This window comes from Pleurodeles waltl, chromosome 3_1 (genome assembly GCF_031143425.1).
Source record: "Pleurodeles waltl isolate 20211129_DDA chromosome 3_1, aPleWal1.hap1.20221129, whole genome shotgun sequence".
NCBI classification, from domain to species: Eukaryota; Metazoa; Chordata; class Amphibia; order Caudata; family Salamandridae; genus Pleurodeles; species Pleurodeles waltl.
In genome coordinates, this window is record NC_090440.1 from 783474325 (window position 1) to 783492818 (window position 18494).

At 43.8% G+C, this 18494-nt stretch overlaps 1 protein-coding gene across 3 annotated transcripts in view; it reads right to left on the bottom strand.

Annotated features, from left to right (window-relative positions):
• Positions 1–18494, bottom strand: part of LOC138284614 (golgin subfamily A member 6-like protein 7) — a 190326-nt gene that overhangs the window by 115808 nt on the left and 56024 nt on the right. For all 3 annotated transcript variants that reach the window (XM_069223612.1, XM_069223611.1, XM_069223610.1), the window contains one exon: positions 7384–7584. In XM_069223612.1, coding sequence (XP_069079713.1) covers positions 7384–7584 — 201 coding nt within the window. The remainder of the gene's footprint in view (positions 1–7383; positions 7585–18494) is intronic.

Sequence of the window (18494 nt, forward strand, 5' to 3'; positions counted from 1 at the left end):
TGCTAGGGGTCATAGGAACACTGATGGCCCAGCTCCCCAAGGCCCAGGGGTTCCAGGTGCAGGGGTGTCTTTTTGCACCAGGCATGTCGCGGTCAAGGGAGTCCTTGGATTTAGGCTACAGGTGTCGCTGTGGAGTCACGCAGGGGTCAGCCCATGGTGGACTCTCAATCAGAAGTGCTGGGCAACCTTCACTGGACTGGTGGACCAATTGGACTCTGTCAGGGATTCGCTGTCCACAGGAGTTCTTGTTCTTCAGTGAATTCAGGCAGTCCTCCCAAGGCTTTGGAAGTCACCGAGCTGCAGGACAAGTTGTCTTCTTGTGCAGATTATTTGAAGGCTGCAGACAGGCGGTAGGGGTGGGGCAAAGTCAGTGGATGTTTTCAGTCTTCTCTACTGGTGTGACTCTGTGGTGTCCGACTCTTCTTAGATTGACAGGAATCTCCTCCTAGGGTTCAGAGGTGCCACCAAAATACTGAATTTAGGGGTGTTACGGCGAGTGCCAGGTGATAACCAATGGGCTACTCACCTTTAGGGTGACTACATCCTTCCCTTGACCACTTCCTTTTGGAAGTGACATAGCCCTAACCCTATTGGCCTAATTCCTTCCTCGCAAGATGGAGGAATTAAAAAAGTGTTGTCTACTTCAGCTTGTCCTAATTTACCTAATTTTCCTGCCAGTCCTGCTGCCAATAGCAGGGTCATGAACTGGGGTCTGCCTCCTCCCCTATTTGAAGAGGCCTGGATTGCATTTCAAAAGCGGCAAGCCCTTTGAAGTTCCCCAACCTGGAATGTCCATCCTGACTGGGAGAGGACAGAAAACCTTTGTTCTGAGCCCTCAAGAGCACTGGCTCTCAACTCAGGAGGCCAGAACTCTGTCTTAAGGAGGTTATACTGGTTTTGACCAGCCCACACTAGGAGTTGGTAGGATTTTCGGGGGGCCCCTCTAAGGTGCCCTGTGAGTGCATATATTAACACATCCACCACTGGATTCAGTGAGGGTTTATTAATATGAGATGTTTGATACCAAACATCCCTATTGTCAATGAAGCCATCATGTAGGTGGGTAACTCGTAATGACCAGTGTCTCGCACCTGTACTTAAAACGGCTTTACTGTTCACTTACTATGTCTGAAAACAACAAAGACATAGCAAGGACATATCTGCTCATGCAGGTATGCCCTCACATGTAATATAATGCACCCTGCCCTTAGGGCTTGAAGGCCTACTAGAGGGGTGACTTAAATATATTGCATGCAGTGCAAAGGGGACAGACACACAGGCTGTGTGCCATTTCATGTTTTCATTTTGGTTCTGCACCAAGACACACAGCCTGCGAAAGCAGCACTGAGTGCACATAGTGAGGGGGACTCTGAGGGTGGCACAATTCGTGCTGCAGCACTCAGGGGCTTTCATTTAGTGCCCCATGCCACCAGGGGTACCATTTGCTAGGGACTTATAGTGGTAGCTTATGGTTTTCACCATTGGGAAAAAATACTGTGCAGTTTTATGGAAAGAGATCTGGTACTGGGGACCTGTTTAGAAAGGATCCAGTGCACTTTCAGTAAAAACTGCACCAGAAACCAGGCGAAAAGTGTGGGGGGGTGACCATGTCAAAAGAGGAACTTTCCTACACACAACCACAGCCCAGCCCTGTTTCCTATCTTGTCCTAGCCTGTTATTTGCCTATCACAATTACGTCTTATGTTTCCTATTACCACCACTAACTGTCTCACGCTTTACAAAAAACGTGGCTAAAATTTGTTGTAAATGGCGGACTTTTTGAAAATAAGCTCAAATTGTGCTATAATGTTTATTTAACTTTTGTGTAAAATAAATGTGTAAAGTGTAATTGGAGACCTCCTAACCCACAATGTCACTCCAAACTTATGACCTTTAGGGCAAGGCTAAAAACTCACCTATTCAAACTCAAACCTATATAGAGCTAGAGATTTGGCTTAGGACTTGATTTTCCCTTCAAAAAAGATTAGGCAAAATGTTGTGACAATGAAGTAATTTAATGTTGTAATGTGCCAATGATGACCACAAGTGACAGAATGAAAAGGACCAATAACCACAAAAGAGCACAATTTATTACACTGCCTCAAAGATTAAAGGTGGAATACAACACAATATAATATGTAGAAACATAACAATAGTGATGTGTAACCCAGGCTCTATGTGAATCACCAAGAGAACTATCAAACCTGTCCCCTCAAAGAATAATGCAACTCTCTCGAAAGTGTGCTTATAAGCAATCACATTATGTAGTGTGTGCTTTATACACAAAATATGCACGAAAAAGAGATAGAGAAGCACTGAACAACTGCTAAAGCCCTCAAGAAAGAGGCCTCCTGAGGGCATGGCTTGTTGGACAACATGGTGGCTATACTCTCAGCAGACTCCTGCTGCTGAAACCAATATTAGATTAAATAACACTGGAATATTGGTCAGCCATCTCAGGGGTCCTCCTGATAAGACTTGGCAAGTGAAGGAGTGTTTCATCTTGCCACTGACCCAGCCACTTACTGGAAGACTGACTGAATATCCAGCCATTTAACTCCAGTAGAAGTGACAGAGTACTCACCATTCATCATGTACGTATACTTGAATGCTCCCAACAAAACTAAGAGTGTGCCTCCACACAAAAGAATTTTAATGCATGCAAAGAGTGGGAGTGAACTCAGCCTAGTGGACGCCTGACACCACCTACCCCCATGTGCCCAGTCCAGGTTGAATAAATAACATGAAGAACAGACAACAGATTGAGTCAGCATTAGAGATGAAGTTAGGAGCACCTAGTTACGGTTTTGAGAAAATTTAGGAATTCCAGAGATCTGCAGGAGGACTATGGGGGTCAGGACTGGAGGTATCATGTTAGAAAGGTGTGCAGAGAATAGCTTGTGAAGAGAACAAACCACTGAGCGAAAGGTGCCTATCACTGAGCACCATGTCAACACATTGAATTGAGATCAACATCTCTGAGCTAACAGCAAAATATGAGTATTTTTGTTAAATGAGGCAGCCCTGCCCCCACTTTGCCTCATTTCACACTATACCAGAGTACACTAATCTGGGTAAATTCAACATTACAGAACCTTTCCTCCACTGGAAATGGCTGGTGATTCAACCAGTGACCTCTCCATAGAAATGAGATGTCCACTCTTTCTCAGCCACACCAGACTGGTTCTGGGACCATATTCCTGTCCCACTGTGCTGGTGTCAAGGTGGCTACAGTTAGCCCAAGGAACAAAGGTTTCTCTTCCCCAGGTCTGCCTTTACACTTAGCTATGAATGGGTAGGCATCACCCGGGCCCATATCAATGTAACGAACCTCCTGGACTGCCCCAAACTCTGATTCCTTAGCTGAGATTTACCACCCACCTCTAACCCAACTCATCCTGCCAAAACGCATAAGACATTGTTTCCGATATGGAAGCAGTTTTCACACCACATTAAGGGGACACAGTGACAGTGGCCAGCTGCTGGCATGCTAATGTTAATTAGCCTAATGGAGCTTCAGTCAAACAAAGTCTAACTCACTTATTACTTGTTCAATATATTTATCAAAAATACAGCTCCACCATTGAATAGGAGTTGTGATAAACATTAAAAAACATTGTTTGAATCATATATTTAGCTATCATGAAACTGAGCTATCAGAAATATGACGTTAATTGCACTTTAATTTTTCTCATAGGTTCAGTTACAGCCCTGTACAATGACAATAGCTTTTAAGGACTATTCACCATAGGAACATGCCACTAAATTCTTGCATGTACCACTTTTAAATACTAGGCACCATACCTTGTAGGCTCCAAGGCCCAATTATCGGATTTATTTAATATTTTAAATACACTTTTTCCTGACAAAAGGGGTTATTTTTACAGGGCCTTCTGCAGGTTGATACGCTGCAGCAGGCAGGGTTCTTATGTAGCCCTGAAACCATGTGTCCTTTGTCAGTGTAGTGGATGGCACAACATATGCTGCAGTCAGCAGGTGACCTTTAACTTTCCCTGCTACTGGTGTGTTTTCCTACACTACATACTGTTACCTTAATGGAAAATTAAATATGCAAATTTACAGTTAACCAATTCTATCATGTTTTTAGGGGTAGAAGCACATACAATGGGGACTGGACAGCACTGTCCCAATGTTCATAGGTCAAGGATCAACAACATCAGTCCACAGAAAATGGAGATAACCACAGAAAAAGCGATACTATGTCTAAATGCAAAGGAACAAAGAAATCTGCCTATTTCTATATATTAATTTCTTCTTTTGGTATAAGTTATATACAAAGGGCCTCTGCAGTAAACAGAGGGTGGCGTTAGTTTTTGCCGTTGCCTCATGTTTACGATTTTGCGTAAATCTGGGGCAGTGTCAAAAGCAATGGGTGGTGCGTGGAAACACCTACAGCAACACCGATTGCATGCCCCTCTGCCACAGAAAATCGGGCCATAGTTACAAGGCTGCGTCAAGCTATACAAAGTGGCATAGTGCTGCTTTGTAAATATGGAAAAGGGCACAGCTCCACCGGAGCGTCGCTGAAAATGACACTCCGGTGGCACTAGGAGCTTGTAAATGAGTCCTTTAGTCTTATGTGATCATTATTACCATTAGCAAACAATAAGGCATCCTGTAATCCAAACCACAAGGGTACTAAAAATCGAAAATTAACAAATGTTCTGCCAGGAAAAAGATTACAATGAATACTACCTATATGACTATGGGTTTCAAAGGAACTTCAACACAACCACCTTATTATAATCTCGACAATTATCAACTAGACACACCTTTAAATGCTTCTTGATAAATAAATGTGATACCATATAAAAAAAATTGTGTGCGTGTATATATATACAAATATATATAACATACTGGCAGTCGCCACTAGGTAGGTATAGTTAGGACCATGTTTCCATAGAAAAAGTATCTTTTGACTTGCCTAGATCTTTGGCACGATTTGATGAATCTTCATGAAATGTTCCAAAAAACTGTGTTGTGATTCTTTTTTCGCACAGAAAGTTTCAGGGTGATCCGTTAAGCAGGGGACGAGAAAAAAAGGGGTGGGGTTCAAAAAAGTTGTGTTTCCCATGTTAATTCCCATAGGACATTTAGCCACGTCTACAGCCCAAACCACTGGACGTAATTATACAAAATTTAGCAGAAAGCTATCTTTCAGTACACAGATTATGCTTTCACTTATTTGGTGTAAATCAGGTCAGTAGTTTTTGAGAAATTAAAGGGAAAATAAATGTGTATATCTAGGGCTGCAGATCCTTCCCAATAACTTTGCAGGCAATAAGAGCTTGTGCACGGAGTTGCAAAGCTCTGATTGGCTGCCAACCCTTTAAACCAGGAAGTGTTGGCAGCCATTTTGGGACTCTGCTTCAGCAGAGTCCCAGGAAAAAAGTTAAAAAATAAGAAAGGGGGCCAGGATAGAGTCACTTAGCTCTAGTGCTGTGGTCCCAGAGGGACCCCCCAGAGTAAAAAAGATTTAGGGGGATAGGTCCCCAGGGCTAAAATAAGCCTGGGGAGAGTGCCCGCGCTGCCCCACTCCTCTAAAAAACAAAAAAACATTTAGGCTGGGTGTGGGATATGGTCCCCGGGCCGAGATCGGCTGGGTGAGGGGGTTCAGTGCAGGGTTGAGTTGTTGTAGGAGTTGGCTGCATGGTCTACAACTCGCGCCCTAAGTTAACTATAACTCGTGCCCTCGCCATGCACCGCTACTAATTACCCCAGATATTACAGCAGTCATGAGAACTTCTATAACATCCTTAAAAGTATAAATGAAACATTAGCAGTCAAATTGTTGAAGAAGAAGCTGTGCATGGCGGGGGCGGGAGTTATCGTTACCTGAGGGTGCGAGTTCTAGTACTTGAAAGAACTCTAACTATAACTGCTGAATTTCTATGGTTTTGTATGAGTAAATTCAGAACCTAACTATAACATCCCTGTAACCTTTGTTTTTTTCAGTGAATTTCTAAGGGTTTTTAATTCTATTTCCTAACTACATAGTCCCCGTAACCTTTGTTTTTTTCAGTAGATATATGTAAATATATAATATCCACGGAGGATGTACAAAGGCTGATCTGTCAAACCAAAACAAGACAGTGCTCCAAGTGACGGCGCAGTGAACAGTGAAAGACAATGTGCGAAAACCAATCAAATGAGCAAGAATGGGAAGGCAAAAATATATAGAGTATATACAAAGGAAAGGTCAGGGCCATGAATGGAACTTCATAAAAACAATGACAAAATATTCCAACATTTCTAGTGTACAGTATTGAATGATCAGAGTTTTGACCACGTACTAGTCGACGTTTCAACCTCACTTAGTCTAGGGCCTTCATCAGGACAGAAAGTAACAGGTAGTCACCAATCCAGAATTAATCTGGGTAAATATAGTACAAGTCCTCACAGGTCTTTGTTCATGAATACTCTGTGTCTCTATTGGAAAATAAATGGTCACCACTGTGTGCTTATCTCTATAGGACCCACACAACCTGCCTGATTCGCGCCTCAATTCAGAAAGCGATTGAGGGTACCACAGAGATAAGTGTGCGGTGGTGACCATTATTACCATGTCTGACATTTAATTATTGGCAGACTTAATTCCTCAGCATATAAACATGTTCAGATTAGAATGGATAACAGCACTGGTGGAAGCAATACAAATCATACTCTGTTACTGGAAATGCCACATTTGAAGACAAACTCTCACCACTGATTAGATTGCGATGAGGAAGTGAAAAGTGTAAAAATATCTAGAAAAGAATTATGTCTTGCTTTTACAAGCCTTATTTGCAGCTTATGAGAACTGCAAGCATATATCCCACCAACGTTTACTAATAGTATGCCATTTTCTTTAGGATACAATAGGGCGAATCAAATTCCATTCTTCCACTTTCCCTTCAGTTTCTTATTTATGTACTATCACTCCTTTAAATCCACTGTAACACCATTGTCTTGTTAATATTTACATTAACTGGATTAAAGGTCTCTCTCGCTCTGTCTCTCTCTCTCTATATATATGTACATATACATATCTATCTATCTATCTATCTTTCATGACTTTTGTTTAAATTAAGATATATTTTTTTTAACAAAAAAACACCAGAATTCCAGAGCTCCACATATGACAATATAATAGTTAATCCCCTGCCTAGGGGACAAAGGCTAAAAAAGTGCACTAAATAAGATGCTATAACCTAAAAATTTAAAGGACGTAGTTCTGTTGAACCAATTAACAGTTGCCAGAGTGACTGATTTTCTGACCAGTTATACCACCTCCATTGATTAGGACTCTCATATTCTTACTTATTACATTATGGAGCAACAATCTTTCATGCATCATATTTTTTATTGCAAAACAGTAAATACCTGTTTTTTTAACTGTTTGATCTCTTCTTTTAAAGAGCTGTTCTGTAGCAAAGCCTCACCCTCCTGCTCTCGGCATAGTTGTGCCTGGATTTCAGACTCGTTTTGCCTTCTCTCAGCCTCTGCCCGTGCCTGAGTGGCTTCTTCTGCCATCCTTGAACAGACCACTGCTCGTTGCTGGGAACTGAAGACTTTTTGTTTCAGCTGTAAATAAAAGGTTCAAAAATGTATTTTCATGTTCACAATTTCCAAGTAGCATGAATAAGTTTTGAAAACGGTACATAACTCTTTTTATTTTTAGCACCAAACCAATTTTTTCACTACCTTATTCTTGATGGCCGGTTAGTGTAATTATTCTTTCTGATGCTTTCTCACTTTTGCCCTAAAGTTTCAAATTGTTGGCCGGATTGCATTACTGTAAGCTCCACAGGTGATGTGTAAAACATGGTAAGTAAGAAAGGCACCCCCTAAAGATACATCAAATGTAACATTCAGTATAGCCTTGAGGAACAAACTCTAACAACATTGAAGATGTTTATCACTGAGTTTTAAAAATAAATGCTATCCACAGGACACTAACTATAACTCGTACCTTCTCCATGCTCCTTTTCATATTATATCACTTATAGCATGTTAGAAGATAGCAAGATAGCATTCATAACAAGACTCAAGACGTGTCTAATGAAATCATTTATGAGAACACTGCATGGTAGAGTGGTGAGTTATAGTTAATATAGTGTGGCTAGCGAGTTAGCAACACTGTGTATGGAGGTGTACGAGTTATAGTAATTTGAAGGTGGTGCATAAATTATAATTCTAAGATATATCTATAACTTTAGCCTTTCTAATTCTTGTGTAGTTTGTTTGGTTTGTATATAGAGAATAAATAAAGTTTTCCTAACTATACCTAAGAGTTCACCTTTGCTTTTTCATTACATTTGTATGTTTTTTTTTAATATGACAAAGTAAATCCATCATTGTTTTTATTTTTTTATTGCGGCTTGGAGTGGCATTGAGTAAGGTGGCATAAAACAGAGTGAGTAGAGTGGTGTAGCGTAGAGTGGTGTAGAGTGAAGTGAGGTAGAATGAAGGTGGGGTACAGTAGAGTGGTTCAGAGTGGAGTGGCACAGAGTTGAGTGGCAGAGTTGAATGGCGTGTATTGGAGCGGCATAGAGTGGAGTGGTGTAGATTGGAATAGCGTACAGTGGAGTGGCATAGAGTGGAGTGACACAGTGGAATATTGTAGAGTGGAGTGGTATAGAGTGGCCTAGAGTTGAGTGGTGTAGAGTGGAATATCGTAGATTGTGGTGGCGTAGTTTGGAGTGGCATAGAGTGTAATAGTGAAGAGTAGAGTAGGATTAAGTGGAGTGGCATAGAGTGGAATAGTGTACAGTGGAATGGTGTAGAGTCCTATAGGATTGAGTGGCATAGAGTGGAGTGGCACAGAGTGGCATGGAGTAGAATGGGGTGGCGTAGAGTGACACAGAATGAAGTGGCATAGAGTGGAATAGAATGAAGTGGAGTAGAGTAGGTGGACGTAGAATGAAATAGCACAGAGTGGAGTAGCACAGAGTAGCGTAGAGTGGGGTGGCATAGAGTAGAATAGCATAGGGTGGAGTGGCGCAGATTGGACTAGCATACAGTAGAGTGGCATAGAACAGAGTAGAGTGGAGTGGGGTAGAGTGAAGTGGCAACGAGAAGACTAGAGGGAAGTGACATGTCATAGAGGGAAGTGGCGTGGAATGTCATAGAGTGGGGTGGACTTTTGTAGAGTGTAGTGGCATGTCATAGAGTGGAGTGACGTGTCATTGAGTGGAGTGTTATGTTGTACAGTGTAGTTTAAAGAGACGTAGCAGGAAAATAGCTGAATGTATGTAGATGAAATTTGTCAGAATATAGATTTTGAAGTGGAAAGGGCCCTTAATGTTAGTAGATTCAAAATTGGCTCAGTATTGTGTAAAAGTTATATACCACAAAAACTTATTTATATATTGAGTATTCATTATACTGCGATATTTCACAGTATACCGCAGTACATCATCATGACAAAACATGATATGAATAGATGATGAAAGCCCTTACAAAATTAAAAGGTAGCCAGATTCTTTAGATCACACTTAGAGCCTTATTATGAGTTTGGCGGTTGGAAAACCCAACCGCCAGACTTGCAGTGAGGAGACAACCGTGGAGTTGGCATTCTCCCCGCCAGACCCACTACAAGGTTTCCACTGGGGTGATTGGTGAAAACCAAGGTTTTCACCGGTAACCCTAGTGGAAACTGTGCGGGCGATTCCAATGCCATTGCATAACGGGACAGTGCGCATTCCGATAGTGCTGGGCAGGGGGCCCCTGCACTGCCCATGCCATAGACGTGGATTCCGTAGGCACTGGCAGTGCAGGGCCCCCCTGCAGGCTGCAATCAGCCAGGCACTGATGAATTCAGCACTGCCATGACTGGTTACAAGCCTGACAGCCGCTATCCCTCTGGGATCCATGATCCTGGCAGTGGAGGCGGTACCCTGGTGGTCTGAATGCCAGGACTGTAATCTGGCAGTCGGTCCACAAGGAGTGCAACAGTCCAACCGCCACTGCGGGATTGGCGGTCCTCAGACTGCCAAACTCGTAATAGGGCCCTGAGTGTGTTTTCTGGGTTTTAGGTTGAAATATTGGGGACTACTCTATTATAAGTCTATAGGTCTGCAGATGTGTCAGGTGTACTGTCTGTGATGCTGGGGGTGGTGGGGTGTCAGGGCCGGTTGTGACGTGCTGTTTGTGCAGGTGTATGTTGCTTGTGTGCATGCCAGTGGTGAGTCTTGTGGTGCTTGTGTTTGTCTGAGCTACCCTTGAATGTTGATGTGTATGCATGCTTGTCTGTTTTTGTGCTTTGGCTGGGTTGGGGAAGAGGGGTTTGGGATTGGGAAAATGAAGGTGGAGGAGAGACGAAAGACAAAGGATGACTGGCTCCTGTCAGTGTGGAGGCCAGAGCCTTAAAGGATCTCTGTAGGCCAGCCAGTGCACCGTGAATGCCCTCCAGGAACCCATTACTCCATTGGACTTGAATTGCCACTCCCTGGATGGCATTCACAATGGTCGACTGACCCACAGATATCGACCTTAGGAGGTCAATAGCCTCCTCACCGAGGGCAGCAGGGCTGATACAGGCAGGGGAAGAGGTGCCTGCGGCAAAGGAGACACTCACCCTCTTGGGTGAGTGGGCATGTCCAACTGGGTGGGGAGCTACAGGGAGAACGGTGGTAGTAAGGGGGGTGAGGGAGAGAGATGGGTCCCCCACTGCCAGGGAGTGTCCACTGGAGGAGGATTCCGATGATGAAGATGTGGATCCTGTCTCGTCCGTGGCACTCCCCTCGCCCTCCGGACCACTGGGTCCCTCGGTGTTGGAGGTCTCAGCACTCCGGGTCCCCCACTCAGCTGTGCCCCGTCTCCTTTGCCTGCTGATGTTGATGCACAGAAAGGGAGAGAAAGGGTCATCACATTCTTCACACACACATAGATTACAACATTCACAACAGTAACAAAACATCTTTGTGAAATAAATCTCCAGATAGAAACCATTCACCGGCCACAGCGTGTCACAACACAATACTTCCAACTTTCCCATATGAACACAGTCTCACCCACAACAGAAGCCAGCCATTGATCACTAGATCACTATCCCTTCAATTCAGCAGTAACTCAAGTTTATCATCCACAAGATGTATTGGCTACATCTTAAATCTATCCCCATACAGATCATCACTGTCCATTATCAACTCAATCTAAGGAAATGCATTTGACTAATAACACAATGCCATGCCAACCCCTACTCCACACCTGCCCAGTCCATCACCAGTAGTCATGTTCCATGAAAGTAAACTCATCTCACTTCAAATACGACAGAGCATCTTGATTTCCAATCACATGCCTAACTGATCATTCTGTACACAACTTATACAATGGAAAACACCTCAGATGAAGACACTACATGTGGCATTCCCAAACAGTGTGCATCACAAAATGACAGCATGTCATTGAAACATCCATCTAAATACTAGGAAAAGATACTTTAGTCTTTTCTTCACCCACTAATCTGATACATTGTCACACAGACAATTCTATGCACTGTAATAGGGGCCTACCCAGCACACAGTATGCATCTACAGACAACCACAGGGAGCATAATCACACCAGCAATGCAATGGACCCCAAACAATGCGCATGAAGGGCTCATAGCATACCACCATACATGCTGATTAGAAACCTCTACATGACAACATCTGAACACCTACATCACTAACAACTTCCAGACGTGATTCCTACTACCTTAGTCTAGAACTAACACTTACACAACTGATTACTAATGTACCCATAAATGACACATACACCTAGGCCCATATTTATACTTTTTGACGCTAAACTGCGCTAACGCAGTTTAGCGTCAAAAAATTTAGCGCCGTCTAACGCCATTCTGAAGCGCCATGCGGGCGCCGTATTTATGGAATGGCGTTAGCCGGCGCTAGCAGACCGGCGCTGCCTGGTGTGCGTGGAAAAAAACCACGTAGACCAGGCAGCGCAGGCGTAGGGGGAAAATGGCGTTAGGGCGTCTTAAAATGGGGCAAGTCAGGTTGAGGCAAAAAAATCGCCTCAACCCGATTTGCGCCATTTTTTTCGACGCCCAGACGCCATTTAAATTACTCCTGTCTTAGTAAAGACAGGAGTCATGCCCCCTTGCCCAATGGCCATGCCCAGGGGACTTATGTCCCCTGGGCATGGTCATTGGGCATAGTGGCATGTAGGGGGGCACAAATAAGGCCCCCCTATGCCACCCAAAAAAATAAAACAAAAATAAAAATTATACTTACCTGAACTTACCTGAATGTCCCTGGGATGGGTCCCTCCATCCTTGGGTGTCCTCCTGGGGTGGGCAAGGGTGGCAGGGGGTGTCCCTGGGGGCATGGGAGGGCACCTGTGGGCTCATTTTGAGCCCACAGGCCCTTTAACGCCTACCCTGACCCAGGCGTTAAAAAGTGGCGCAAATGCGGGGTTTTTTGACCCGACCACTCCCGGGCGTGATTTTTGCCCGGGAGTATAAATACGACGCATTTGCGTCGCCGTCATTTTTTTAGACTGGAACGCCTTCCTTGCATCTCATTAACGCAAGGAAGGCGTTCACGCAAAAAAATGACGCTATTTGCCCATACTTTGGCGCTAGACGCGTCTAACGCCAAAGTATAAATATGGCGTTAGTTTTGAGCCGAATTTGCGTAGAAAAAAACGACGCTAATTCGGCGCAAACGGAGTATAAATACGGGCCCTAGAGTCAAGAAAAGTGAATGACAACATATCACACAACACCAATAGGTGACACCTGCTACACCATTTAGTTAGGTAGAAATGTGCAGAGCCATACATAACACTGTCCAAACAGCCTCAGATTTGCTAAGGTAAGTCTGGGAAAATAGTGGCTTCAACATCAAATCAGACATCAAGTATTGATTGACACATGACGTAGGCAGCAAATAGCATATTATCAATACAAGGAGGACTGGGAGATTTTACTGGTCCAGTGTACTTACTCCCTATACATGAACCTATAATAAAAAATGTGTACACTGTTCCAAGGCAAGAATATTGTCAATGAGGACGAAAAGTAGACTGAAAGAAAACGTTGTAGGAGTGCCCTCAAGCATCATAATAGGATGCTAGGCATCATCATCGGGCTAACTCCTCGCCAGACCGGCACTGCGATGTCTGACGGGCCACCACGCAAGAGGTGGTGGCTCTTCAACCGGAAAACGATTCAGCAGATCAATTTAGGTCCGCAGGACGTGCTGACAGAGGAGGAAAGGAGAGTGAAAGGTATATAAAATTGGCTCTGAACACCTAATGACTAGATTTAATGTTTATAGTAAGGGTCAGGCCAAGATTAAAAATAAATGAAGGAGTATCAAGGGAAACAATGTCTCCTATACTCCTAAAAAGGGAAGGAGGAGAGAGTATTCACTCTAACACTGGGTCGACATGTTTTGCGCCTACTCGGTTAGAAATTGATCCACTGGCGCTTCATCAGGACCGTTTAGTTGTAACTTCTCCTTAATAAACAAAAAAACACAAAAAACGTAAATGCTGGGAGGTCACTTACAGTCTGTGGACCAGTCGTCACAGTCAGTCTAGTTGTAAGTCGCCCTGCATAAGAGACAAAACACATATATAAGAAAAAGTACGGCAGGAAGACATTAATTGGTGTCTTGCTAGAGAGTAGTGAGTGTGATAGGCATCAAGTCCCAAAGAAAAAATATAAAGGTGAAAAAGGTAAACATAATAGAAGGCTTACCATCCCATGTAAAGACAGGGCATCATAGGGACGCGTAAAACCTCATAACCAAGGTGGGTTCACTAAATGTGAAAAATTGTAGTAAAATATGTAATCAAATAAAACTGAAACATCAACAACTGATTAGGATAATGTTTGCACAAGGTCATCACATTTGAATAAATGAAAATGCAAAGATTCCATGTCTAAAAAAATATATAATAGTGCCTCTATAATTGTATGTCCACAAGCTCTAATAGTACACAAAAAAACATAGAGTATAAAATCTGCCCAGAGTCTGTGGGTCCACAACAAGGTAACCAGCACACATGAAAGTGACCACCCAGCTCTTGATCGTATAAGAGTGTGGCCCATAATTTAATCTGGCAGGAAAAGCTGGAAGCAGACATTAAGTAGAGGGTTATTGCTGAAATACAGCATTGTCAAAAATGTTACCGGGGGCTACGCGCTAGTTCTGAGTAACTGAACACGCGCTAGCCGATCGTTCGGTGACAGTCTTATATTGATATAAAAATCAATCAAACTGTAAAAAATGAGCCCAGCACTTAGTCACGAAACGCTCACTTACTTAAACTCCGTTGGTGGTCTGCTGTGTGCCTACCCGAGGTCGCGTGCCTCACAACGAAGGCAACGCGCGCTCGGGAGGCGTTTTAAAGTGAAGTTTGATCAGGCAATTAGCCCTGAATGCGTCACGTCGGTGTCTAGAGAATAGACACCGACGAAGGACTAGAAAAAGAGCTTTGGTAACGGCGGCCATCTTGGAACGGAGGCTGGATCGTCAAAAGAAATCTAAATCCAGTTACCCTATGGTGTTGGGGTATATAATCAGTCTGGTATTACAAGACTCTGTCCTTTTATTAGTCCCCCTGTGATATCATAAAAGCAGAGAAGGGACTACTACCGAAAACAGCATGCTATAATATTCTGTGAGGAGCCATCGACCCGAATGTTGTTATAGAGTCAAGTATTACACCTCCATATTGGAACATGAATGTAATACCAGAGACAATTAATATCTAAACGAGTCAGTCACGGAGACTAAGGAGACAGGGTCCACCAAGGAATATCATCGTTGAGACCCTCACTAGCTGTTTTAAGTCGAAAAATCCACCGCTGTTCAGTCCTGAACAGATATTTAGGGTCATTTTCATTATGTCTGGGTACTTGTAAAACAGTCCACCACATATCATTAGGGCCATGTCTGGCTTCTAAAAAGTGTGAACCCAATTTAGTCGTGATCCAAGCACATCTAATGTTACTACGGTGTTCATTGATTCTTAACTTGACTGGTCTCGTTGTCATCCCTACATATTGTAAGTCACATGAGCATGTGATCAAATATATACAGTGACGTGTGTTACAATTGGTGTGTTTTGTCAAGCGCCAGACTCCAAAATGTTTCAACTGCAGACTGTCAACCCGTTTAGTCAGGGAACAAACGTTACATGAACCGCACGGGTAACCTTCCTTTTGGCCAATTTCTGAGACTACGTCGGAATTGTTCCTCCGTTCATTCGATTGAAGCTCAGGCATGTGAATTGAAAAAGAAACTCCAACATCGATGTTATCCCATTAAGGTCATTAATCCAGCCTACAAAAGAGCCAGAAACAATCACAGAGAGGCTCTCCTGGAATCCACCATGCAGGAGGAACAAACACGACTTACTTGTGTTTCAACATACACTCCCCTATCCAATACTGTTAAAAAACTCATTAACAAAAGGTGGCATATTTTACTGAGCAGGGGATCACAGATCGCTAAACCCCTGTTTGCATTTAAGAGATCTTCCAACATCAGGGACTTAGTTATTCATACACGACCACGCAGACAGGACGTTTCCGCAGACCAGCCCACATTATGGAATCTTCCTCCGGTCTCCGGACACTACCCGTGTGGCTCATGTAACGTTTGTTCCCTGACTAAACGGGTGGACAGTCTGCAGTTGAAACATTTTGGAGTCTGGCGCTTGACAAAACACACCAATTGTAACACACGTGACTGTATATATTTGATCACATGCCCATGTGACTTACAATATGTAGGGATGACAACGAGACCAGTCAAGTTAAGAATCAATGAACACCGTAGTAACATTAGATGTGCTCGGATCACGACTAAATTGAGTTCACACTTTTTAGAAGCCAGACATGGCCCTAATGATATGTGGTGGACTGTTTTACAAGTACCCAGACATAATGAAAATGACCCTAAATATCTGTTCAGGACTGAACAGCGGTGGATTTTTCGACTTTAAACAGCTAGTGAGGGTCTCAACGATGATATTCCTTGGTGGACCCTGTCTCCTTAGTCTCCGTGACTGACTCGTTTAGATATTAATTGTCTCTGGTATTACATTCATGTTCCAATATGGAGGTGTAATACTTGACTCTAAAACAACATTCGGGTCGATGGCTCCTCACAGAATATTATAGCATGCTGTTTTCGGTAGTAGTCCCTTCTCTGCTTTTATGATATCACAGGGGGACTAATAAAAGGACAGAGTCTTGTAATACCAGACTGATTATATACCCCAACACCATAGGGTAACTGGATTTAGATTTCTTTTGTCGATCCAGCCTCCGTTCCAAGATGGCCGCCGTTACCAAAGCTCTTTTTCTAGTCCTTCGTCGGTGTCTATTCTCTAGACACCGACGTGACGCATTCAGGGCTAATTGCCTGATCAAACTTCACTTTAAAACGCCTCCCGAGCGCGCGTTGCCTTCGTTGTGAGGCACGCGACCTCGGGTAGGCACACAGCAGACCACCAACGGAGTTTTAGTAAGTGAGCGTTTCGTGACTAAGTGCTGAGCTCATTTTTTACAGTTTGATTGATTTTTATATCAATATAAGACTGTCACTGAACGATCGGCTAGCGCGTGTTCAGTTACTCAGAACTAGCACGTAGCCCCCGGTAACATTTTTGACAATGCTGTATTTCAGCAATAACCCTCTACTTAATGTCTGCTTCCAGCTTTTCTTGCCAGATTAAATTATGGGCCACAATCTTATACGATCAAGAGCTGGGTGGTCACTTTCATGTGTGCTGGTTACCTTGGTGTGGACCCACAGACTCTGGGCAGATTTTATACTCTATTTTTTTTGTGTAGTATTAGAGCTTGTGGACATACAATTATAGAGGCACTATTATATATTTTTTTAGACATGGAATCTTTGCATTTTCATTTATTCAAATGTGATGACTTTGTGCAAACATTTTCCTAATCAGTTGTTGATGTTTCAGTTTTATTTGATTACATATTTTACTACAATTTTTCATATTTAGTGAACCCACCTTGGTTATGAGGTTTTACGCGTCCCTATGATGCCCTGTCTTTACATGGGATGGTAAGCCTTCTATTATGTTTACCTTTTTCACCTTTATATTTTTTCTTTGGGACTTGATGCCTATCACACTCACTACTCTCTAGCAAGACACCAATTAATGTCTTCCTGACGTACTTTTTCTTATATATGTGTTTTGTCTCTTATGCAGGGCGACTTACAACTAGACTGACTGTGACGACTGGTCCACAGACTGTAAGTGACCTCCCAGCATTTACGGTTTTTGTGTTTTTTTGTTTATTGAGGAGAAGTTACAACTAAACGGTCCTGATAAAGCGCCAGTGGATCAATTTCTGACCGAGTAGGCGCGAAACATGTCGACCCAGTGTTAGGAGCGAATACTCTCTCCTCCTTCCCTTTTTAGGAGTATAGGAGACATTATTTCCCTTGATACTCCTTCATTTATTTTTAATCTTGACCTGACCCTTACTATAAACATTAAATCTAGTCATTAGGTGTTCAGAGCCAATTTTATATACCTTTCACTCTCCTTTCCTCCTCTGTCAGCACGTCCTCTATCAATCAATCAATCATTAAATTTATAAAGCGCGCTATGTACCCGTTAGGGTTTCGAGGCGCTTGGGGGGGGGGGAGGGGTTTAGCTGCTATCGTTCGAAGAGCCATGTCTTGAGGAGTCTCCTGAAGGTGAGGAGGTCCTGGGTCTGGCGTAGTGAGGTCGGGAGTGAGTTCCAGGTCTTGGCGGCGAGGTAGGAGAAGGATCTGCCGCCAGAGGTCTTGCGCTGGATTCGGGGGACGATGGCGAGGGCAAGGTCGGCAGAGCGTAGTTGGGAACGTAGAAGTTGAGTCTGGTGTTCAGGTAGGTGGGTCCGGTGTCGTGTAGTGCCTTGTGTGCGTGGGTGAGGAGTTTAAAGGTGATCCTCTTGTCCACGGGGAGCCAGTGGAGGTCCTTCAGGTGGTGGGAGATGTGACATCGGCGGGGTATGTCGAGGATCAGGCGGGCGGATGCGTTCTGGATGCGTTGAAGTCATTTGATGTCTTTTGTTGGGATGCCTGTGTAGAGTGCGTTGCCGTAGTCGAGTCTGCTACTGACGAGGGCTTGGGTCACCATCTTTCTGGTTCCTGTTGGAATCCACTTGAAGATCCTGCGGAGCATGCGGAGGGTGTTAAAACAGGAAGAGGAGACAGCGTTGACCTGTTTGGACATGGTGAGAGCGGAGTCGAGGATGAGGCCGAGGTTTCGTGCGTGGCTGGCTGGGGTGGGTGGGGGGCCCAGGGCGGTGGGCCACCAAGAGTCGTTCCAGGCCGAGGGGGTGCGACCGAGGATGAGGACTTCCGTCTTGTCGGAGTTAAGTTTCAGGCGGCTGTTGCTCATCCATTCGGCGATGGATTTCAGTCCCTCATGGAGGTTGGCTTTGGCGGTGAGAGGATCTTTGGTCAGGGAGAGGACGAGCTGGCTGTCGTCGGCGTAGGAGTGGATGC